At 34.0% G+C, this 24,923-nt stretch overlaps 1 protein-coding gene across 4 annotated transcripts in view; it reads right to left on the reverse strand.

The window, feature by feature from the left end:
• Window positions 1–315: 315 nt before the first annotated feature.
• MEMO1 (mediator of cell motility 1) overlaps window positions 316–24,923 on the reverse strand; it is a 145,344-nt gene continuing 120,736 nt past the window's right edge. For 3 of the 4 annotated variants that reach the window (XM_025354548.1, XM_025354545.1, XM_025354547.1), the window contains 3 exons: window positions 17,298–17,374; window positions 2,682–2,786; window positions 316–985 (listed from right to left, as the gene is read on the reverse strand). In XM_025354548.1, coding sequence (XP_025210333.1) covers window positions 854–985; window positions 2,682–2,786; window positions 17,298–17,374 — 314 coding nt within the window. In that variant the 3' untranslated portion in view covers window positions 316–853. The remainder of the gene's footprint in view (window positions 986–2,681; window positions 2,787–17,297; window positions 17,375–24,923) is intronic. The other variant, XM_025354546.1, reaches the window with a different exon arrangement.

Genomic DNA, 24,923 nt, shown 5'->3' on the forward strand with positions numbered 1-24,923 from the left:
TCTTTGAAGTCAAGGATTGCATCTACGTCCTTTTACCAATCTTGAATATATATTCTGTTACAATATAGTAATGACACAAAGGGATGTCACAGACAAAAAGGCAAACTGCATGTAATTTAAAAAGTTAACTTTAAGATTATATGATTCTAATTTCTGATTTTTAAAAAATCATATAAATATATAAAATATAAAATACATCCTAATATATTTTTACATAAGAGCTGAGGTTTACCATTTTTAACAAAAATTCTGAGATGGAATTAATAAAAAACAATTTTCATATATACCACAGAGCAATAAGTTTAAATCAGACTATTTTGAGTTGTGTAGCCCTTTATTAGCAACTAAAATAGAAGGTATCTGTTGTACAACATGGGTAGTAATTGACTATAACTGGAGATTTATTATATTCTAATACAGATCATTTATAAATGCAATTTCTTTATTAAAAAGCTTCCACCTTTTTGTTTGTTTGTGTACAATTTGCAAAACTATTCTGAAAGCGGAATATATGTGCACAAGTCTGCAAAGAGTGCAAATTTAGGATATGGTAAATGCTTTACAAGTTACTTTCAAAAAACTGTCTGCCACAACTGAGCCTTTACATTGTCATCTTTTTTGATGAAAATATTTTGATGCCAGCCTTCCTTCCACTGCCCTAAACTATAAAGCATTTTTTAATGAGTTGAAATTAAGGAAGGACTACACCTACTAGAAAAAAAGAGAAGAAAGTTCTATTAGTTTGAGGTTTCAGAATCCCCCCAAACCAGGACCAGTATCTTGGTAAAGGCTAGGCTGGGACCCCGGACAGAGTATGAGAATGTGCAGGTGGCATCCCTGAGGATTCAGAGCTTCAGTGGACTGTGAGTGCTCCAGCTGCATAACTCACTGAACTGTCTTGCCAGTTTCTACACTGGCTTGACTGGGCATAATTCAAAAAGGAAAAGCTCATATTCATTCCATTCTTCTGGAGCTCTGTGATAGCCTAGAAAAAAGAAAAATTTAGTTAGGACACACATCACATAAAAAAGTGGGCACTCAATGTGTTTGTGGTTTGACTTTGTCCACTTCACAGCTGAAGCCTAGATATCTCTTTTGCTCTTTTGTTACTTGAATTTCTCTTGTTGTATCATATTAAAATAGAAAAAAAAAAAAAGAATTCCTTATCATTCTCTCAAATAACTTCTAATCTTGTTTCTTGATAATTAAGCATCAGTCATCATTTACCCTCTCTCTCCCTGTAATAAGGCCATTTTTTAAACCCTTTTTAACTTTTTAAATATATTCTCTTCACTGTATAAACCAAATCCCTGGCCACTTCTGTCTTAAGACATCAGAGTCTTTATCTGACTTTGACTAAATTTGAAATGTATATAAATTAAAATCCAGATCTAAAAGGTATATGCTAGGATTTTTACTTTAATTGTAGATTGGTTCAGCATTTACTTTATAATAAAAATTTTATTTGATTCAATTAAGATTTTAGGAAATTAGTACAGTTTATTCTAGCTTCAATTTCAAAAATTAGTTTAAGTTGAAAAGCTTTTCTTTGAATCAATCAATACAGTTTAGAAGAAAAACCCTTCCAGCCTGTAATCCCAGCACTTTGGGAGGCCGAGACGGGCGGATCATGAGGTCAGGAGATCGAGACTAGCCTGGCTAACACGGTGAAACCCCGTCTCTACTAAAAAAATACAAAAAACTAGCCGGGCGAGGTGGCGGGCGCCTGTAGTCCCAGCTACTCGGGAGGCTGAGGCAGGAGAATGGCGTAGACCTGGGAGGCGGAGCTTGCAGTGAGCTGAGATCCGGCCACTGCACTCCAGCCTGGGCGACAGAGCGAGACTCCGTCTCAAAAAAAAAAAAAAAAAAAAAAAGAAGAAAAACCCTTCCTAAAAACTCACTATATATTACCTTTCAAATCACATTAAAATAATATTGGATTTAAGGTCCTACCTTAGTCTATTCTGGACTATATTATCTTCTCCATTATTTCCCTGCCTCTCCAAATGAGCCCATTGTTACTTTCTCCTCCCAATCCTGAGTATACACTTTCTTCTTTCTTAATGAATGTCATATTTTCATTCTTCTTGAATGAAAATTAATAGTTTTCCTAATTAGAAGAAAAAAATGCTATTTTTCTTTCTAAAATCCAGCTAACCAAAACTTCTGACTCTTATCATTCCTTAACTGAAGTAAGCGTTATTTTTGTTTTAATGAGAAAAACACACATCATCTGTCTTGCTTTATCACATTATGAACATCTTAAGTTTAAGAGCAGAATCTTCCATTTATTTTTTATATAAAAATCTTCCATTTTTATTTTTTATTTTTATAGAGTCTAGACCACTAAATAAAACCAAAAAAGTAGTAAGACCATATATCTCATGTTGGTTTGTATTTATAAAGAGCATATTGGAACTAAGAGTCAAGAGAAAATGTGGGTCTCTATTCTAAATAACTTTCTGTATTTAACAGAAAGTATGGAACTGTATTCCAATGATAAATAACTTTATTCAAGTAACCAAAAGCAATGGAACTCCAAATTATATTAAAGATACTAAAAAGAAACTTGACCATAGGCACATAAAACCAATGATGCCACTGTATCACAACGATAATGAGATATTTTGGAGTATTATATGACCAAATGTTAAAAGTCAAGGCTTCCTAAGGATACTTACATTTAATAACACCCCAATGGGATGTCTTCCACATATAGTATTATGGTATTTCTTCAAGTAATTGCTAAAAGATACAGGGTCTAATTGTTCTATAATACTCATACCCTAAAAAAAAAAAAAAAAGAGGAAGAAAAAAATAAAAGAAAAAGGACAATATTTATTATTTCCTAATTATATTTTAAAAACTGTTACTTAAACATAATTCTTCAATTAGGGAGACACAAAGAAAATAGATTAAATAAACCTTGTGAAACATCAAACTCATTCATCAAAGCTATTACCATTATAGTCAACTCTCTACTAACAGAAAACTTTTAATCCCCAGTTTATTTTCTCCAAACCCCAGGTATGTTTCTATACTACTTTAACCAGTTGTCATTCAGCTGACAATCCTCAAACATTTCATAATATCTTTCTTCCATAGAAAGAATACACAAAAGTAAATCTGCTGTGAAAATTTGTATATGAAACCTAAAATTTAATTTACTTTGTGGCTGTTTTCTCCATATCCGTTATATTCTTCCTGTTATTGGCATTAAAAATCAAGAGTTAATTCTAATTGAACTGTTTCCACAACATATACTTAAATATCAACCATGTAAGGTATTTTAAATCACCAGCATTAAATAATCTAGGTTTGTGAAAAAAAAAAAACCACAAATTAAGAAAAAAGTTAGCATATTTTAATTAATTTAAAGCTCATGATAAAGGCAGGCTTAAGCAACACAGATCTTTTTTTTTTTGAGCTGGAGTCTTGCTCTATCACCCAGGCTAGAGTGCAGTGGTGGGATCTCGGCTCACTGCAACCTCTGCCTCCTGGGTTCAAGCAATTTTCCTGCCTCAGCCTCCCAAGTAGCTGGGCTTACAGGCACACACCGCCACACCCAGCTAATTTTTGTATTTTTAGTAGAGACCGGGTTTCACCATGTTGGCCAGGCTGGTCTTGAACTCCTGACCTCAAGGGATCTGCCCACCTCGGCCTCCCAAAGTGCTTGGATTACAGGCATGAGTCACCGCACCCAGCCTACAACACAGATCTCTTATGAACAAGATTAACAATAAAGGAAAGCTTTTTATCTCTTTATTCTTTAAGCTAGAATGCCTTGTTTTCACATCTTAATACAGAACAAAATTTGTCAGACTATTGTAAAAACAACCACTATGACTTGAACATTAGTTTATACTAAATTCTACAATCTCCAAATACATTCAAATAATGTATTTACAACTCATTAATATATAGCAACTTTAACTCACCAAGTCGGGGAAATAAATCATTGATTCTAGCTGATTATACATACACCAATTATATTATTTTCTTACTCAGTTAAAACACTTTCTATTAAATAAACTGGATTCATACTCTGGGAGAAACCTAAATGGTGGTTTAGGGACTTAACTGGTTATTTTGTGTTTTTGTTTTTATTTCACATTTTAAAAAAACAGATACAGTGTAAAAGCACCAAAAGTAATCAAATAAACATCCGTTAAAACCAAAAGTCATCTGGAAAATGATAATCAGTGGGTAACATAGAAATTTTACAGTGGCAGCATCGAAATTTAATTCTATAAAAAAACTTTTCTTCAGAATATTCAACTCCTTCACAAACATTATCAATATTCCATATATATATATATATATATATATATATATATATATATATATATATCTGAAACATAGACATATACATGTGCAATAAACTTTGAATTGCTTGCACATCAATTAGCCACTCTCGGATTGGTCCACAACCAGTTTGTAATGCTAAGTTGGTTGTTCCCTGCCAACCACAGTGCTTCCAGGTCAACACTCTCCACTGACACTAGGTATATAAGCTCAGAGAAATACAAACTTAAAAGTTAAACCTAAGATGGGCCAGGCATGAGGTGGCTCATGCCTATAATCCCAGCACTTTGGGAGGCTGAGGCAGGTGGGTCACCTGAGTTCAGGAGTTTGAGACCAGCCTGGCCAACACGGTAAAACCCCATTTCCACTAAAAATATAAAAATTAGCCAGTCATGGTGGCACACGCCTATAATCCCAGCTACTTGGGAGGCTGAGACAGGATAATGGCTTGAACCTGGGAAGCAGAGGTTGCAGGGACCCGAGATTGTGCCACTGCACTCCAGCCTGGGCGACACAGCAAGACTCCGTCTCAAAAAACAAACAAACACACATACACATACACACACACATACACAAAGTTAAACCTAATATAAATAATATCATAATTCTGATGCCAAAAACATTACAGTACATTTCTAACCCAAGAATGGATGGCACTAATGCAGAGATGGAATTATAAATCTCTTCCATAAATAATGGATGATCAAGATATAACTTCCCTAGAGCTAAATGAACAGAGGCCCAAAACAGGCAAAAGTCCTGGTTCTAAATTTCTAATCGCAGACTCTTTCTCACTGACTATTCTGATGTATTAGAGTATAACAAGACTCATACTAACAATTCTTTGAACACTTACATAGCTACAACTTGCATACATATTGTAGGTGAACTTTTAATGCTCCGGAATGAAGTCTATCTAGGACAGCTTACCTTAAATATAAATCACTTATTAATAAATAATGTGACACCAAGATTCTAATGTACATTTTAATATTAAAATCTCAAAGCACATTCAGAACAAACATCAGATTTAACTGATATGAATTTAAACAGAAGAAAACTAATGATCACATTTCAGAAGACAAAGAATTCAAAGTAACTGGTCAAGAAAACCTAACAGAAAAACAGGAAATTAAATGCAGAAAAGATACTAGTAAGTAAAGAGTTAAAAATGAAGATATACTGGTTAAATTACAAGAGAAAATAAAAAATTGATATGATAGGAGTTAAGAAATTAAATGTGCAAAAATTTTAAATCTTTAAAGTGTGCTATAAACCTACTAGTGCAAAACTTAATTCAATTATACTTAATTAGCTGACACAAGTGTCTCTTTATAAGGAAAGACAGAGGGGGAAACTAAGGCTTTTCTCATAGGTGAACCTCTAATTGAAAAATTCATGAAGTAGGCAAACAAAAGCAATAATGATAAAATTTAGAAATGGAACATTATTAACTAATACAGAATAATGGCGAATACACTTTTAGATATACCTATGTTTTTATGTTAACAGCTATGAGATTACTATTAGGAAAATTCCAAAAAGACAGAAATGCTACTTCAATGCTGGTGGCAAAAGTCCAAGACGATGAAAAAGAATATCCTTCCCCAATTATGCTGAATTAACTGTTTTATTTCTTAAAATAGTAGAAGATATCATCAGTGAGTCTAAAGTCCAGGCAATGAGAGCTTCCTAAGGCCTAGGATAGTGATAATTTGATTGTTCACATAAACTTGACCTAATGTGGAGGAGTGAAATGGGTCACTATACTATTCATTCAGCTCTAAGATGCTCTAAGATAAGGCAGACATTATAAACACCAAAAGCCCATCCATCAAAGATACAGGTTTCTAAGGAATTTAAGTTTCAGAAAGAAATCCACAAATTAAGGATACAGGTTTCTGACGAATTTAAGTTTCAGAAAGAAATCCACAAATTGAAAGCAAACTCCCTAAATTTAAGGGGTGAACCAATCTATCATTGTGTTGACTCTTCAAGTAATCGGTGAATGTTTGTGATGTCAAACTCCAAGTGGCAACCCTAAACTAAATAGGCAGTATTAACTGACAAAGCTCAAATTCAGGACTCTGATAAGACAACAAATTATCTTCCCTCTTTAAAAAAGTTTGCCTAGATTTAATAAAATGACAATCTAACAATTATCACCCAGAAGTAAATCTCTCCCAAAAGTAATAAATGCAAAGGAGTAGCAAAACTTTTAGAGGCACTTATGAAATAAAAACTAGAATCATTCCAACCACATAATTAACACCACATTATCAAATCATTAGAATTTTGGGTTTATAGTTTAAAGGATATACGTTTATATTTGCAGATAAGTACACATTTAGTGACGTGGGGTAGGAAAAGGAAATACTCTAGTTTCTTTAAGAGGCATCAAGATAAAATCGTTAACAGTGAAAGTTTTATGGAAAACACTCACCTTAAAAATAGCACTGCTAAGTAATGTACTAATAAATGGCTATCTTACAAGCGATGTTATAAAACTTACTAAGAAGCTATTGGCTTAGGTTCAAGAGAAAGAAGTGACAAATGAGGTGACAAAGGAACAATTTTCACTTTTAAAATAGTAGGAAGGAAGAAGAGTAGTTCATGTTCAAATTAAGTGAAGTAACTGATAAATTTAAAAGAAAAAGAAGTTACAACAGATGAATACAATGACATTTTCAGATTATCCTTGCCGAATCATAATTTGCCAATGTCCATAATGAAACACTGGTCTACACCCAAAAGAGTAGTATAATAAAAATGATAACCTATGACCATCTCATATGAATAACTATGACTAATATTTCAAGTAAGTTAAGTTTACAAGATCAATATCTCCAAATAGGTTCTGCTTTAGTCACAGTAATTATTGACATCGCAAAGCACTAATTACCAAAGAAATTGGTCTATAGCCAAAAAAATTGCAAGACTTTCAGAGTTTAGATATCCTATGCTACAGTTACATAATTTTTCCCAACTACATTTGGTAGTTCATTCTATATTTTGTGTTTTTTCACATAATTAATTTCTAAGATATTCAAGTGCTAGATATATAAACATTTTGCAATAAGAATAGCTATTTTTCTTTTGCAACTTAGAAATGGTTTTATTTTCTAGCCTTGTAATAACTATATTTGGTAATAGTTTCCAGTTAAAAAGGACCAAAACTTAATTAACATGCTAATTTTGAACAGATGTAATCTAAAATTTTATTCTTAGTTTCTTTTTACTCTATCAAACTTTCAAAATGTATACTTATTACTGCAATTCAAAATCGTTAACATTTTTATAATGCTTATGCAGAGAACCATCCAAGTACATTTTGTCTGAAAAGATCACATATGAAAACTAAGATATTGGTTCTCAAACGAATTAAATTATTTATAATATAAAATAATCTCTTAGAAAAGAAATACGACAAAGTACATTCACCATCTGATTAATCAATTAAGACAATACATTATTTAAGTCTGCCTAACAGCAAGTGTACATATATATATGTAATATAAACACACCTAAGTTTACGTCTAGAGCTAACCATTCTTATTACTTTGACCCATGTATTCTAACTCCCAAAATTGACTTGTTATTTGAATCAACAGTATGCTAATAAAATAGAACACTTATGAGCCATTTAAAAATTCTAAATATAAATAAAAATATCTCAACAAATGGACCACAGAAATAAACTCCAAGTCCACATGTTAAAATCAAACATTAAATTCAAGCATATTAATATGAAGCAAATACTCAATATTTATTCAGAATTTTTCAATATTTGAGACAGGGTCTCAGCAAATTTCAACAAAGTTCCACAACTGAGTTCTGTTGCAATGACAGGGTTAATGATTACTATAGTAAGCAATCTCATCTCTGTCCTGGCTTTAATGATCTACTGAGACCTCCCAAACTTACATCTCTAGTCGGATTGAAAGCCTTCTCCGAGCTCCAAACCAAAACAGTCAACCCATTAGCAAAGTCCTTTTGACTCTTATTTCTGAAAAGATCTGAACTCCATCCACTTCATTCTATCTCCACCAACATCACCACAGTCCAAGTTACTATCATCTCTCCCTTGAACTTCTGCCAATGGCCCATTGTTGCTACTCCTTTTTTTTTTTTTTTTTTTTTTTTTTGAGACAGAGGCTCGGCTCTGTCCCCAGAGCCAGAGTGCAGTGATGTGATCTCAGCTCACTCTAACTTCACCTCCACCTACTGGGTTTAAGCGATTCTCCTGCCTCAGCCTCCCGAGTAGCTGGGACTACAGGCATGCACCACTATGCCTGGCTAATTTTTGTATTTTTAGGAGAAAGGGGGTTGTGTCATGTTGGCTAGGCTGGTCTCAAACTTCTGACCTCAACTGATCTGCCCGCCTCAGCCTCTCAAACTGCTGGGATTACCGACATGAGCCACCACCCCTAGCCCCATTGTTGCTACTTCTGACCCTCCTGTATAATCCATTTGCCACACAACTACCAGAGTGACCTTAAAAATAATGCAAATTATATCATCTCACTTCCTTTATATTGTATTTATATAAAGTTCTTCCCCTCAATTATTACCCTACACTATCAGCTCCCTGCCTCTTTTATACACACCACTCTTCTTACTCTTATGCACCATACTCCCACAACACTGGCTTTTTCCTTTTCTTCTAACACACCAGCCTCTTTCCAAACCTAAGATCTTTGCACTGGCAACTTCTCCGGTCTAAAATGCTCTTCCCTCTGATCTTTACTTGGTTTGCTCTTTCTTATCATTCCGAACTCACTTTAATTTTCATCCTCAAGGTAGTCTTTCCCAGACCACTCAATCCAAAGCCTCTAATCATTTACCATCATTTACGGTTTTAGGTATTTTCTGCACACATTACTACTTGAAACTAATTAATATATTTCCTTACCTTTTAAAATTAACATGTATCTCCTCCAATTAGAAGTTTTATGACAGTAAGAACCATGTTTGTTTATTGCTGTATCTCCACCAACGCCTCAGGATGTATACGTACTCAAAAATAACTGGCAAAATGAAAATCCAAATGTCGACCTGATTGACATCTCTACTTAGATGTCTTAAAGGCAATAGCAAACATAACATATCCCTAACAGAATTTATGATCTTCCTGCCCCACCAAAAAAAATTTTGGTCCTTTCTTCCTGTGCTTATGGCCTAAATAAATAATGTAACCATCCAACCAGCAGCAAAGCCAAAAATTTAGGAGTCATCCTTGACATTTCCTCGACCCCCACAAGCTCAATCTACCTCCAAGTCCCATCATCAATTTGTCTCCTAAATATACTGAATATATATATTTCTGTCCCTCTCTTCTACCACCATCACTCCACCCATTGTCTAAATTACCATCGTTTCTCATCTGGACTACCTAACTGGTCTACATGTATCTCCTCCAGCCTCCTTCCAACCCATTTGCTACACTGCAGTCATATGGTCTATTCAAATACAAAACCAACTTTATCACTTCCCTATTTTTTTTTCTTTTTTTTTTTTTTTTAATTTATTTATTATTATTATACTTTAAGTTGTAGGGTACATGTGCATAATGTGCAGGTTTGTTACATATGTATACTTGTGCCATGTTGGTCTACTGCACCCATCAACTCGTCATTTACATCAGGTATAACTCCCAATGCAATCCCTCCCCCCTCCCCCCTCCCCATGATAGGCCCCGGTGTGTGATGTTCCCCTTCCTGAGTCCAAGTGATCTCATTGTTCAGTTCCCACCTATGAGTGAGAACATGCGGTGTTTGGTTTTCTGTTCTTGTGATAGTTTGCTAAGAATGATGGTTTCCAGCTGCATCCATGTCCCTACAAAGGATGCAAACTCCTCCTTTTTTATGGCTGCATAGTATTCCATGGTGTATATGTGCCACATTTTCTTAATCCAATCTGTCACTGATGGACATTTGGGTTGATTCCAAGTCTTTGCTATTGTGAATAGTGCTGCAATAAACATACGTGTGCATGTGTCTTTATAGCAGCATAATTTATAATCCTTTGGGTATATCCCCAGTAATGGGATGGCTGGGTCATATGGTACATCTAGTTCTAGATCCTTGAGGAATCGCCATACTGTTTTCCATAATGGTTGAACTAGTTTACAATCCCACCAACAGTGTAAAAGTGTTCCTATTTCTCCACATCCTCTCCAGCACCTGTTGTTTCCTGACTTTTTAATGATCGCCATTCTAACTGGTGTGAGATGGTATCTCATTGTGGTTTTGATTTGCATTTCTCTGATGGCCAGTGATGATGAGCATTTTTTCATATGTCTGTTGGCTGTATGAATGTCTTCTTTTGAGAAATGTCTGTTCATATCCTTTTCCCACTTTTTGATGGGGTTGTTTGTTTTTTTTCTTGTAAATTTGTTTGAGTTCTTTGTAGGTTCTGGATATTAGCCCTTTGTCAGATGAGTAGATTGCAAAAATTTTCTCCCATTCTGTAGGTTGCCTGTTCACTCTGATGGTAGTTTCTTTTGCTGTGCAGAAGCTCTTTAGTTTAATGAGATCCCATTTGTCAATTTTAGCTTTTGCTGCCGTTGCTTTTGGTGTTTTAGACATGAAGTCTTTGCCCATGCCTATGTCCTGAATGGTACTACCTAGGTTTTCCTCTAGGATTTTTATGGTATTAGGTCTAACATTTAAGTATCGCATCACTTCCCTATTTAAGATCCTTCAAGACAGCTGTTCTAGAGTCTTTAAGCTTCATTTCTCACCACCCTCCCCATCCATTATCATTCATTCAACAAATGTATATATTGTGTGCCCACTGACAGGCACTGGGATGGAAAAATGGACAAAGTCCCTGTTCTCATGAAGCTTATATAATCCAATGAGGGAGATAACCCCAAGACAAATCAACGAATGAATAATAAGTCATGCAGTAATAAATACCTAGAATAAAAATACAGCAGGGTAAGGTCAATGAACAGCTGTTCATCCAAGGAGCCTAATGGAAAATGATGCACGCTTTTTGGCTGTCACAATAATTTGAAGATGCTATTGGGACTCAGTGGGATTCCAGGGATGCTGACACAAGACAGTTTCATACACAAAGACTGTTCTCCATCCATAAAACTACAGAGTATCTACAGCCTTAATTATCTATACATTAATTCTACTTTGTATACAAACAGAAATAAGTTTTGCATTGATTTTAATATACAATGAGTTTCCCAGGAATAAAACTATCATGCAAAGTGAAGGAAGACTGTACTTGTTTTGTTTACAAGTTTACTAAGAATTGTTCACCATTTTGGAAAATCAAGTCACTAGCAATGGCACTTAGTAATTTCAGTCACTAACACATACCTGTGTAAGTGTGTATCTGTAGCTGTTTTTACATTAATAATACTATTCATAAACATTTGAATACTTCATTGTATCTTCTAATTTAGTTGTGCCTGGGCATTTACATTCTTAAATACATATTTATTATAAATTCCTTTTATTTCCTTTACATGTTACAGTTAGGAGAGTCATGTTTTCAAATTACATACAGGAAGATTATATCCATTAATTTATTCATTTGAAAAATATGTACTGACCACCTACTTATATTCTAATCACTATTCTAGGCACTTTGTATACATCAGTGAACAAAACAAATATCCTGATTGACAGAAATGTAGTTAAGTATTTAGTTTTTTAGAAGAAAAAGTGGAACAGGGTATGGTGGACTGAGAATGCTGCAACGGTAGGATGTAGGATGCAAAATTAAATAGAGTAGTCAGAAGGCCCCACTGAGAAGGTGAGAGCTAAGCAGACTTGAGGTAAGTGAGACAGTCAAGTGCAAAACAGGCAAAAGCCCTAAGCTAGGCACATACCTGACATTATCAAGGCACAGTAAGGAGATCAGTGTGTCCACAGTAGAGTGAAAGAAGAGTAAAAGTAAGAAGATGGAGGGCTCTTAACATTTGGGGGCTGCAAGTCACGTTGGTCCTTTTTGCCTACCCATTGTAAAGACACTGGCTTTTATTCTGACTGAAAGGGGGCAATTTTACAGGAGATATGGAGCAGAAGAGTAACATGATCTGATTTAGATTTTAAAATAATTGCTTTGGTTCCTACTTTAAGCTACCTGAGACTGACAAACACAAGAGTAGGTCTAAGAAGACCAGTTAGGAAAGTGGAAGGATAGGACCACCATCATTTGAATTAAGAAAGTCTATGAGTAGAACAGGTCTTGGTGGGAAGAAAATCAGGAACTCCATTTGGAATGTGTTTAGTACGAGCTGTTTATAAGACATCCAAGTGGAAATTATGTATGGTGTTTGAAAATGTGGTTCTGGCAGGAGTTACGCTTACATTTTTGGTGCAAAAAGCATTACTTTTTCATAAAATTTAGTACAAACTTGCTAAAGACCATGTCCAGGAAGACTTTATTTACTTTGAAAATTTTTAGTACTGAGGTATCTTTCAAAATTATTTTCTGTATGGTTACTTAACCAAAAAAAAGGTAATTTTAATGACAGGGGAAAATTTACATGCATAACATTAATAATTTATATTTCACATATATACAGCCATTCCTCCTTATAGATTCTTTCCTAAATGAATAAAATATAAGACAAAAAAGGTTAAACTGGGGCAAAATGAGAATCATACAGGTGATATAATCTTAAGTCAAATCTCTCTAAGACCTCAAATTAGGAATTAATGTTACTGGAAATTCTGAAGTAATCTCACAGTTCCCATCTTTAAAAACTCCTCCTTTGACTGTGTTTCCCTGGATCTCCTCATCTACCAAGTCAGTTAACATTTAAACACTGCTCCTTTCTGTCATACTCAAAACTAGTAGAGAACAATTTTTCACATTTGGTTTTTGCCTCTTCGTTCCAATTTACCTTCTAACCTGATTCCACTGAAACTGCTCTTGCAAGGTTCTTAATTCACCTCTATGCAGCATTTGATACTCTTCCTCCCTCTTTGCTAAATAAAGCTCATCCTCTCTGTGATATTGCTCGTTCTCAGTTCTCTCTAAGCAGAATTCTACTGACTCTTCTTTATCTCCTCTTCCACTTAATGCTGGTATGTCCATCTGATCTAACTCCCCCTTTGTTCCTACTCCTTATACTCTCTCTGGAGATTGACTCTGTGAACAATGGCATTAACATCCTTTCTTCTCATCCACTCCTCATACATCAATAATTTCAAAATGTTTATCTCCATCCAGACCTACCTTCATGTTCTAAACCAGTACTGTCCAATAAAAATATAATGCAGGGCATATATGTAATTTTAAAATTTATTGTATCCATATTTTAAAAATAAATGGGTAAAACTTATTTTAAGATATTTTATTAAACACAATCTGGCAGTATCATTTTATAATATAATCAAGATAGATTATTTTTGAGATTTTTTGTTCCTTTTATACTACATGTTCAAAATCCGGTGTATATTTTACACTTACAGCATACCTCAAGTTGTATAACCACACTTCACATACTCAATAAATACATGTAATTGGTGGCTACAGTATCAAAAAGTGCAGTTCTAAACAACACAAAAGCCATGTCTAAAACTGAACTCATCTTTTTCTTTAAATCTGTCCCTCTTATATTCCCTGTATTAGTGTGTACATCTATATACACATGGAAGCCAGAAATCATCCCACATCCCACCACTCCCTTAACATGGCACACCCAATTAATCCCTAAAGTCCTTTTCATTCTACCTCCTAAATGTATCTCAGCTCTCTATATTGTAATGGCTGTTTCTAAGTATGTTCAACCACTGGACTCTAACTTCCATTAAGTCATGGACTATGTTTTCTCTTGTTTATGTCTTCAATACTGCACAGAGTACCAGACAAACAGCAGATACCCATTAACCATTTGCTTTGACAATCATTAATCATTTGCTATACGGACAAAGCCAGAAAAAGTTTTCTGAGGCAACTGAGAACTAAACCTCAGAATAAAAAGTCAAAGGAGAGTTAATCAACTGAAATGAAAACATCAAGAAGCCAAAAGAGAAGACAATACATTAAAATCCAAATAAAATTCTAAAGGTAAAAGTATTGGACAATAATTGGATTTAAAGTAGCAACTAAGCTAAGTTTACATATGATAAACACACTAAGTAACGAACTTTGCATTCATTACATTTGGCTTTAATAAAATATACATGACATATTCTATTAATACATTCAAATCCAGATTCCTTACTAAAATATTTGATCTACTTTAGACCAAATAATCTTATACTAAAACATATGCATAAGGTTTAACACACTGGTAGAGTTGATTTGAACAAACTGAAGACTTATAAGCTGATAGAATTTAAAGACAATTTAGAGACCATCTAGTCCAAGTCTATCTTCTTCCAGATAAGGAAATGAAAACTAGAATATTAAAATAATCTGTCAATGGTCATAGAGAGCAAGTTAGAGTTGTTCTGCTATATTTAATACTGTTTATGAGTAAATCCCAAAATTATTTGTGTTATTTAAAAAATTAAAATAAGTATCATCAGCTTAGGCAACATGGCGAAACCCCATCACTAAAAACTAAAACTAAAACTAAAAATAATTAGCCAGGCATGGTGGTACATGTCTACAGTCCCAGCTACTTGGGTGGCTGAAGTGGGAGGATTGTTTAAGCCCAGCAGGTTGAGGCTGCAGTGAGCTGTGATTGCGCCACTGCACTCCAGCCTGGGTGACAGAGGGAGACTCTGTCTCACAAAAAAAAAAGAAAGAAAGAAAGAAAAGAAAAAATATTATGATTACTATAGCACTTCAAGAAAAAAGGACAGTAGGATCAATATCTACTATACTCCTAAGCTAGGTAAGAATATAGTTATATTTTAAAATTCTGTGTTTAGAACAACAAATTGAAATTCCTTTTAAGAAAAATCCAGGCCAGGTGCAGTGGCTCATGACTGTAATCTCAGCACTTTGGGAGGCCAAGGAGGGTGGATCACTTGATCTCAGGAGTTCCAACCAGTCTGGGCAACATGGCGAAACCTCGTCTCTACAAAGAAAGATTAGCTAGGTGTGGTGGTACACATCTGTGCTTGACTGCCTGAGCCGGGGAGGTTGAGGCAGCAGTGAGCCATGATGGTGCTACTACACTCCAGCCTAGGTGACAGAGTGAGAGCTTGTCTTCAAAAAAAAAAAAAAAAAAAAAAGGGAAAAAAACAAAAATCCAAATCCAAATGGCCCAAAAACAAGATAATACACTAAGAATTTGTAAAAGGAGCAAAACCACAAACGAAGAGAAAAAAAACAACAAATTATTTGCATCTGTAAAAATAATTTTGTTTTCTTACGCTTTTTTTATAGCTCTTTTTAATAGATACCTAAAGGCTCCAGGTCATGAAGTTCAAGTCTTAATACATGCCAAGTGCGGTGGCTCACACTTGTAATCCCAGCACTCTGGGAGGCAGGAGGGTTACTTGAAGCCCCGGGTTCAAAACCAGCCTGGGCAATAAAGCAAGATTTGTCTCTACAAAAAAAAAGAAAAAGAAAAAGAAAAAAGCTGGGTGCGGTGTCACATGCCTGTAATCCCAGGACTTTTGAGAGGCTGAGGCTGGCAGATCACTTGTGCTCAGGAGTCTGAGACCAGCCTGGGCAACGTGGTGAAACCCTGTCTTTACAAAAAATACAAAAATCAGACGGGCTTGGTGGTAGGCACCTGGTAGGCACCCCAGCTACTGGGGAGGTTGAGGTGGGAGAATCGCTTGAGCCTGGGAGGTAGAGGCTACAATGAGCCGAATCACACCACTGCACGCCTGCCTGGGCCACAGAGTGAGACCTTGTCTCTAAATAAATAAATATTAGTTGGGTATGGTGGCATGTGCCTATAGTCCCAGCTACTCAGGAGGCTATGGCAGGAGGATTGCTTAAGCCCAGAAATTCCAGGTTGCAGGGAGCTATGATGTGCCACTGCACTCCAGCCTCGGTAATGGAGTGAGTCCCTGTCTCTTAAAAAAAGGAAAAAATAAATGTCTTAATATGCATGCTTAAGATCAATGGGAAATGCAAATCAAAACAAAAATGAAATTAGATAAATAATCTGATTTACAGGATATTTTACAGAAATATGTCAATGATGTGAGTTTATTATGTTTAAAATATTAATTCCATTAAATTTTAGATCATTTTGAGAGCTTCTAAAAAGTAGCTCCAAAATAAACATGCCTCTGTCAGGTCAAACTGCTGGTCCAAGAAAATAATAAAAATAAATTAACAAAACAAAATAAACATGCCTGAAATTTTAAAACTTAAAATAAAGTATATGTATAAATCTCTTCAGCATGGCAGACAAGATTTAAGTTAGCTACATTTTGTGTACATTGGAATTCCTGTACACTGTTATCATAAGGCTATGATATCTTTATTTCCAGAGGCAAAGCGGCAATAATTTTAAAAAATTAAGACTTTCAGTCAAACCTTTATAATTTTCAGGTTATTTACTTCAAGTTTACATATAGTTCCTCCCACAGAATACGTATTTTTAGTAGCTAATTCATAAAATCTTCATCATCACTTAAGAACAGTAATTTGGCCTGCTATCAAAACTAAAAATATACTAAGTTATTTAATAAATTTTAAGAAACAACAATGCTGTTCAGAAGGAGTCAAAAGAAATATTTCAGGTAGTCATGAAACAAATAGGAGTCAAGGTATCCATCATCTGCTATGGTTACTGCTGCTTAACAGTAAATGATGGTATTAGTATCCTATTGTCCCTAAAGCTAAAGTACTTCTCTAAAAAGTATTTTAAATCTGTATATATTATTCTTAAATATTCTCATTAATCAAACAAAATTATGATGATGGAAATTCCTACTAGAAGGGATTATTCTTATAGTCAATATTTATATGATGACACATTGCATTTTGTACATTTAAAGATAGGGAAAAAAGTATATTATTTCAACATATTAAGTCTTGAATTACTAATCTGAAATTAAAGAAAAAGCCTTAGAGCATTAAAATCCCACACCTGAAAGACTTACCATTTTATCTAGATGTTCAATGGATCTATAAATCTCCCCCTGGGATTCATCATAGTAACTGTAACGGAACCTTTGACCTTGAAACAAATATCATGTACAAAATAAAATAGGGAAAAATTAGAAGCTAAAAAGAAAGCAAGCGCTTACCAAATAATTTCAGTTCTCATGAAAGGCAAAGCACAGCTTAAGCCTCTGAGAGAATCATTCCCAAGAGCCCTTGTACATAAAAATAAAAGGCATATTTGGGAAGGTAATAAAGAAATGATATCACCAATGTTTTATGATGTTAAGAACTATTTCAAATTGTAGAAACCTTAAAATCACCAGAAATACAAGATTAAGGAAACAAAACAGCTTAAAAGTTAGAAGCATTGTTAAACATTTTATCAGTCTATATTGGAAAGTAAACCCAAAGAATATTACTGAAGAAAATTTGGTTTAAGAAAACTATCTTGGTATAACAAATCACTAAAAGCCTTTGCTTTTGCTGTACAAAGGTTTGATCTCTATTACAGGGAAAAAAAAGTGTAGGTCACAAATACTGTAACTTATATGATTTTTATAAAGTAAATTAAAAAAAAAAAATCTCATTTTTGCACTACTTAGAAAAGGATCAATACAAGTGCCTTATGCAATGTGAACAGAATACACAAAAGGGTAAATATAATATAAATATAATAAATATTCCTACCCTGACATAAAATCTCAGTAAGAGTAAAAGCATAGAACATTCAATGTTTTGGCTATTCTCCAAAGAACAGAGAGGGTAAAATGAAAGAAGCTTAAAGAGAAGACAGAAAACAAAAGTCTCAGAAAAATTGTTTCCTACTAGTTACATGAAAATCAAAAGTTAAAAATTTTCTTAACTAATTATGGAGTGTTGTTACTCAACTGACTATAACGTATTTCAGATACACCTAAATCTACCTTTCAGCAGTGCCTTTTTTCTAAGAAGTCATTACTTTTGTATTTCCTTAATGTTAAAGATTGACCAAAATGCATTTCTAAAGGAATTAAGAGTATACAAATCATGTACACACATCATGTGTCTTGTGCTTCATGTTTAGAGCAATATTGATATATCCAGTTACCACCGTTACACCTGAAGACATGGAACTCTTTAGCTGGATAATTAAGATTTTTAAGTTTTCTGTTCATCTTACTAAAAAAATTACGTAAATGATGAGCAGTGCAAAATTATAAAACCCTCTTTGATGTCCTTTTTGAAAAACTACACATCACAGAACCGAAACACTTCATTCATTTGTCGACACTGACCACCTCTGATGGTCATCTTTCTAAAATATGTCATATTTCCTTAATGTTCACATTTTAACTTTTCGTATACAGTAATATAATTACTCAATGTAGCAGTCCTTATTCTCTCCCAAGAGCCATTATTCAATCAATATTGCATCTTATAACTTAACTGATGATATCCTAGGATTGGGCAATAGGGTCTGAAATAATATCTGCTTCCTGAATAAAACAATAAAGATTACTGCATGTTACCTTAGCTATGAGATCAACTATAGTCTTTGAACCAAAAAAAAAAAATTCTTAAAACAATGATAATTTATCATTCAATGCCTCTATACTGATAATTCATTAAACATTTCTTTCAAAATTTAGAGTTAGGTATAGCTTTATTTTTCTGTAAAGAATGTATATATTAATACTTCGTGCATAACTAACAATGAGAATTACCTAATAACTATATAACTGACACTATTTTTTCTTTTTCTTTTTTTTTTTTTTTTTTAAAGACGGAGTCTCACCCTGTTGCCCAGGCTGGAGTGCAGTGGCGTAACCTCGGCTCACTGCAACCTCTGCCTCCCGGGTTCAAGTGATTCTTCTGCCTCAATCTCCCGAGTAGCTGGGACTACAGGCATGTGCCACCACATCCAGCTAATTTTTGTATCTTTAGTAAAGACAGGGTTTCACCATGTTGGCCAGGCTGGTCTCAAACTCCTGACCTCAAGTGATCCACCTGCCTTGGCCTCCCAAAGTGCTGGGATTATAGGCGTGAGCCACCGTGCCCAGCCTGACACTATTTTTCTCATTGCCAGGTGGCTGTGAGAAGGCTGCTCAATGCCAAATCTAAAGTGCAGTTATAATAATTTATCGATTCAATTCATTTGATACTAAATTTTTACTTCTATTTCAAAGTTATTTTGACAAAGCTGTCCAAAATCTTTCTGAAGCAAATGAACACCTTAGACAAGAATATTCTGACTCACTCTCACTATAGTAAGAACAATATTCTTAAGAGGAAATCAAGGTAGTATACACCTCAATTCTTTGAACCTTAACTGCTTTAGGTTTACACTAATACATTCTCTCTTCCCTGCTTCTGGAAATAGCTATTAGTTTTGGCTACTATCAGTAAGTCTTCTGACTGGGACATAATCTACTGCTACTCCCAGGTGCAGAGAAAAATGCATACACTTCATGATAGTCATTTGCTACTCAAAAGTCTTTTCTGCTTAATTCCAAGTAAAGAGTTGCTGTTCCAAATGGCTGAAGTTGGTCAAACCAGACTTAATAGTAAGTGAAAAGTCTATACTTTAAATTGCTATCTTGTTCATATAGGCCATTTTCTATGTAACTTTCACTTAAAAACTGCTTCTGAAGGAAAAAAAGAGGAGATGTTTGAAATACTTTAAAATACTGGATCGGCATGGGATTTAATGAGAATGCAAAAATGCACAGAGAACCAATGGGAGTAAATGCTATCTACTTTTTGTTACTCTTTAGTAGCCACCTCATATTTAATAACTGAAAAACTGACTATAAATATTTGAAGGACTCTAAAGAATGTTTCGATTAAGTAGCTAAATCCACACTACATATGGCTACTACACTGAATAAATATTTTAGTTGTAGCAGCTCAAATTGTCTCATGGTAATTTTTAAAAATTATACAAATATTTAAAAATCACTTGAACAATGAATGTATTCTGGTCAATATACATACAGAAGGCATCTAACTTGAAGTAAATGGTTGCCATCATCATAGCCTGTATGTATGTGTGTATTTACATATGTGTGCATACACACACACAACTTTAGTCAATCACCACTCAGAAACTGAGTTTAAATACTATTTTTTGGTTTCTATTATTTTAAAAGTGTCTCAAAATTTTATTTAATAATAAAGAAAATGATAGCACAAGCACAATAAATGACCATAAATATACCTTTAACTAAAAATGTATTATTGACTTAAAATAAATCATAATTATATGTATCTCATGAGCAAATTTATTTTATTTTTATAAGTTTTTGTGTTTCTGACATTCAGTAAAGGTTATGAATCTAAACTGTAAACAAATACAATTGCCCATGTACCTGGAGAACTGGACTTTTGTACTTTTATAAGTATGAATAAAGCGTATCACATAGTAAGAGAAAATTACTTACCTGAAACTTATCCTTTCAGAAGGTACACTGGGAAAATGGATTCTTTGAGCCCCTGTTTCAACTCCAAGTATGAGCATTCTAGCTTTAAGAGCCATTGACACTGTCCCTAGGGACAGCACAAGCTTTGGAACTCCCCTAGTGAGTATGTCAGTAGTTTCTTCAGGTGCCTTCCCTCAGTTCTTTTCAAATTCAAAAGATGAGAGGAAAAATAACCCAAGAAAAAAATCCTGTAAAGCAGAAACCTTACTCTTTGAGGGAAGGAGGGTAGCTCATTTGTGAATCCATTCCAGAGCACGCTTTCTGAGAAAAAGAAATACAGGTAAGTAATTTTCCCATCTCCAAAGGTGACTGGTGATTAATGAGTGGATTCACAGAGTGTGGAGAATAAGCTCCAGGGATGTCTGTTTAACACACAACAATCAACTAATGAGGACAAACATAACAATGAATGGTACAAGAACCAATGCTACTTTTTAAGTACCTTAAAACAAAAGGTAAAAGAATATTAAATACCTCAACATTAAGCTATGCACTGAACTGCAAAAATAAATAATGACCTTGGAAAGTTGATCTATAAAACCCCCAAAAGATCAGTCAATAAGATAGATTTTCAGATATGTATCCAATAAAAATTATACTGTCATACATTTACTTAATCACATTTTTTAGTATGTTAAACCACTTTCAAATATTTGAGTTAAACCTCACAACAACCTTGTGAGATCAATTACTAGGCCATTCGATACTAAGGATCCAACCTGGGGATATTCATAATTGAAATCACTACCAAAGAAAAAATGTATTTCATAAAAGAAATATTCTCTAAGTAGCATCAAATAAGGTAATCACTTTTAAAAGCTAAATACTATCAGGTTTTCATTCTGAAGTCCTAGTTATAATGTATAAGTATTAGCCTTATCTCAAATCTGCAAAAAGTCAAAAACTAAATCTGTAAAATCTGTATGTACAAATATTTGAGAAGACAAATATGATGGCTTGGTTAAGGTATATTTTAAGAATTAGCTAACTTACACTCAAACCAATTTAATTATTTAGAAAACAGCAATAGCCTTATACCCAAGAGACTAACAGAAAGGAAGAGTATGCATGAATAATCACGTTAATATGCAATAAAGAAGAAATCTGAATGTTATAAATTTCATAAATATTTAGGGGAATGCCACTTTTAATAAGTGGTACGTATTTATAAAAAGCTAGTAATGTAAACCAAAACAAATATAAATTTATGCATAAAAATTCAAAATTGCTGAAAAGACTATAGTAAACTCACATTTAAAGAAGAATATAATGTCATAAACATTCACCAAGTAAACTTATCTAAACTGATTTGCAAAACCACCATAAAAGGTAAATCAAATAAAGTATGAGTCCACTTTTACTTTTTGTTTCTTTTTTTGTTAGAGATGAGGTCTTACTTGTTCTCCAGGCTGGATTCAAGTAATCCTCCTGCCTCACCTCCCACATAGCTGGGACTATAGGCACAAACTACCATATCCAGTTCATGACTGCACTTTTGAAAAATCAATTTTTGCTAAATCCAATTTCATTTAGAAACTTCTTAGAAGTGAAAATTATGTTAATGAAAGCTGCCAACAATCTAAATTTAGAAATATAAATTTCAGGAAGGTCATGGAAACACAAATATCAATCATATATATGAAGAAGGCCAAAACTGAAACTTGAGAAGAAAATTCTACTAATTGAAAAATTAAAATAGGTCCAGACAAAATTCTCTCATACGGAGCCATCCTATAGGATATAGAACTTGAAAAGCACAAAAAGTATTGGAACAATTTATTTAACCACGGTAAAGTATACAGACTAGTGGCAAATGTCTTTTCACTTAATCTACTTCCTGCTAGTAACACAAAGGATGAAATGAGGTGAAACTATTTTAAGTGTTGCCTGAGCAATATAATCTGGCATTTCTATATGTACAAGACTGGTGATGTGATAAAAGGCAGGAACTGAAATGCAGGATTTCTTTTTGGGGAACTCAAATGAGGGGACTGAAAGAAGGGGGATAATGGAATCTAGGTTCCTGTCTCTCCCTTGACTTACCTCAACTAGAAAGAAAACTTGAGAGTACTTCAGTATGTCTACCTTTATCTCTCTAATGTCTCTTTTCAAGTCTAAATAAAAGCTACAAGGCATCTGAAAGATGAACATCTTTAAAGTAAAATACATTTAAGAAAATAGATCATTTTTATAAAGAACATTGGCTAACAAATAAGGTCAACAAGAAAAATCTTCCAATTTACACGTAATAATCTGAAATGTCTCTATCACCAAGGTTTTCACTTTACTTTCTGCAACAGGTAGGCACACTATAAAGAGAACCACTGACTAAAAATGAACAATGTAGTCACTGCCAGTAATCTAATAATCAAAACAAAGAAACTTCCACTGTGTGTAGCTGAGTAATTTTTCAAGTGTACTATAATAAATTTTTTTTCCAAAAAAATTCAGGTATTTATAGTGTGTGTTAAGAGGTAACTCAATGAACCGTTTAAGACCTCTGCATGCATGAGGAACTGAATCCCTCCTATGAAATTACTTAGAAGTCAGTGTTATGATTGCTTCTATATAATAAAAATCAACCTGTATAGTACCTCTTTAAAAAGAAAAACCATTAAGTATTATCTTCATGAGAAAAAGCTGAATTTTTGAGATGATAATATGGCAGGCTTACTAATTTAAGAAAGATACCCGTCGCCACTACAGTATGAATGTGAGAAACATGAAACTTAATTCTTAAGATAGCTTAACCCATAACTGGTCAATAATTCATATTACTTCAGTAGGCATGCAAAAGAGGAAAATGTATCTTACTTTACAAGAATTACTGTGGTAGTGAAAAGACTATCAATTTTGGAATATTATCTATGTTACACCTTTCACTTATCTCCAGAACCCCAACATATTTCTCAGTAAGAAGTAGCACAGTGCTTTCCATAAACACAAAGAAAACATTTAATGAGTATTATTAATGATGGTGATACTAAAAAATAAACTCTTGAAAAGTTCTATTAAACACCAAACATAAACATAAAAAATGTTTTAGTCTCTAGATAATTCTTACAACTATTATTCATGAGTCTTTAAATTTTTTGAGCTCTTTTTTGTAACTATCACCTGGAAAGCCTATCTTACAATTTAGATACCAAAATCTCCAAGAAATCAGGAGACAAAACAACCTCAATAATTTTCTAAGAATCTAGGTAGAAGGTAAAACAAATTTATTTTTCTCTCTCAGCCATTGTAGTTACATATAGCAGTGGACTAGGCTTTGCTTACTTTAGAATTCTTTATTAATGAGGTAAAAAGGATGATTCCACAGAAAAGAGCAATACGGAAATGTTTACTGACGTTTTACATGAATTTATGTTATGATTGCACAGGTTGCCAACTTAGAGAGAAAGCCCAAGTTCTGAAAAATAATATCAAGGGAACTAATTATTTAAATCAAGTGATTAATAAGAGCCTTAAAAATGAAGGAGGGGTGGGACACTTGCTTCAAGAATTTTAATTTTCAAAACATAAAGCCATGCTTTGTTACCAACACAAATTCACAATATTAAGGAAAATATCCTGTTTTGCAGTAATGATACTTAAGTTTTCAAGATCACTTATTAAATTCCAAAATTCCACAGAAAGGAACTCCTTTTAAGCATCTACCAAGCCTTCAGATCTAAGCAGCATACTTATATCCATAAAATGTAACTTCTGCCAAAGGTAGCAAACCAGCTAACCAATAAAATCAGTAAATAAAGAACCTTGAATATTAAAAACAGATTTAAAAAAAGAAGAAGACCCCTGAGAGCTTCTCTAGGGGGTTGAAAAGGAAGCACAACTACCTGCATATCCTAAAAATCTGGGTTTCCAACCTCAGCACTGCTGACATTTTGGGCCTGGTAATTCTCTGATGTGGGAGCCATCCTGTGCCATTGTAGGATGTTTATTTAGCAGCTACCCTGGACTCTACTCATTAGATACCAATAGTATTGCCACCTCCAAACCATATCCCAGTTGTGGTGATCAAAACTGTCTTCAGGAATTTTCAAATGCCCCTCACAGTAAAATCACTCCCAGTTGAGGATAAGTACTTTATGCAAAAAAATAATCTGTACCATTATGAAAGATAGTTCTCTTGAACTGAGATCTCAACTTTGAAAAGGCCAT

The sequence above is a fragment of the Theropithecus gelada genome, chromosome 13 (assembly GCF_003255815.1).
Source record: "Theropithecus gelada isolate Dixy chromosome 13, Tgel_1.0, whole genome shotgun sequence".
Lineage (NCBI taxonomy): Eukaryota > Metazoa > Chordata > Mammalia > Primates > Cercopithecidae > Theropithecus > Theropithecus gelada.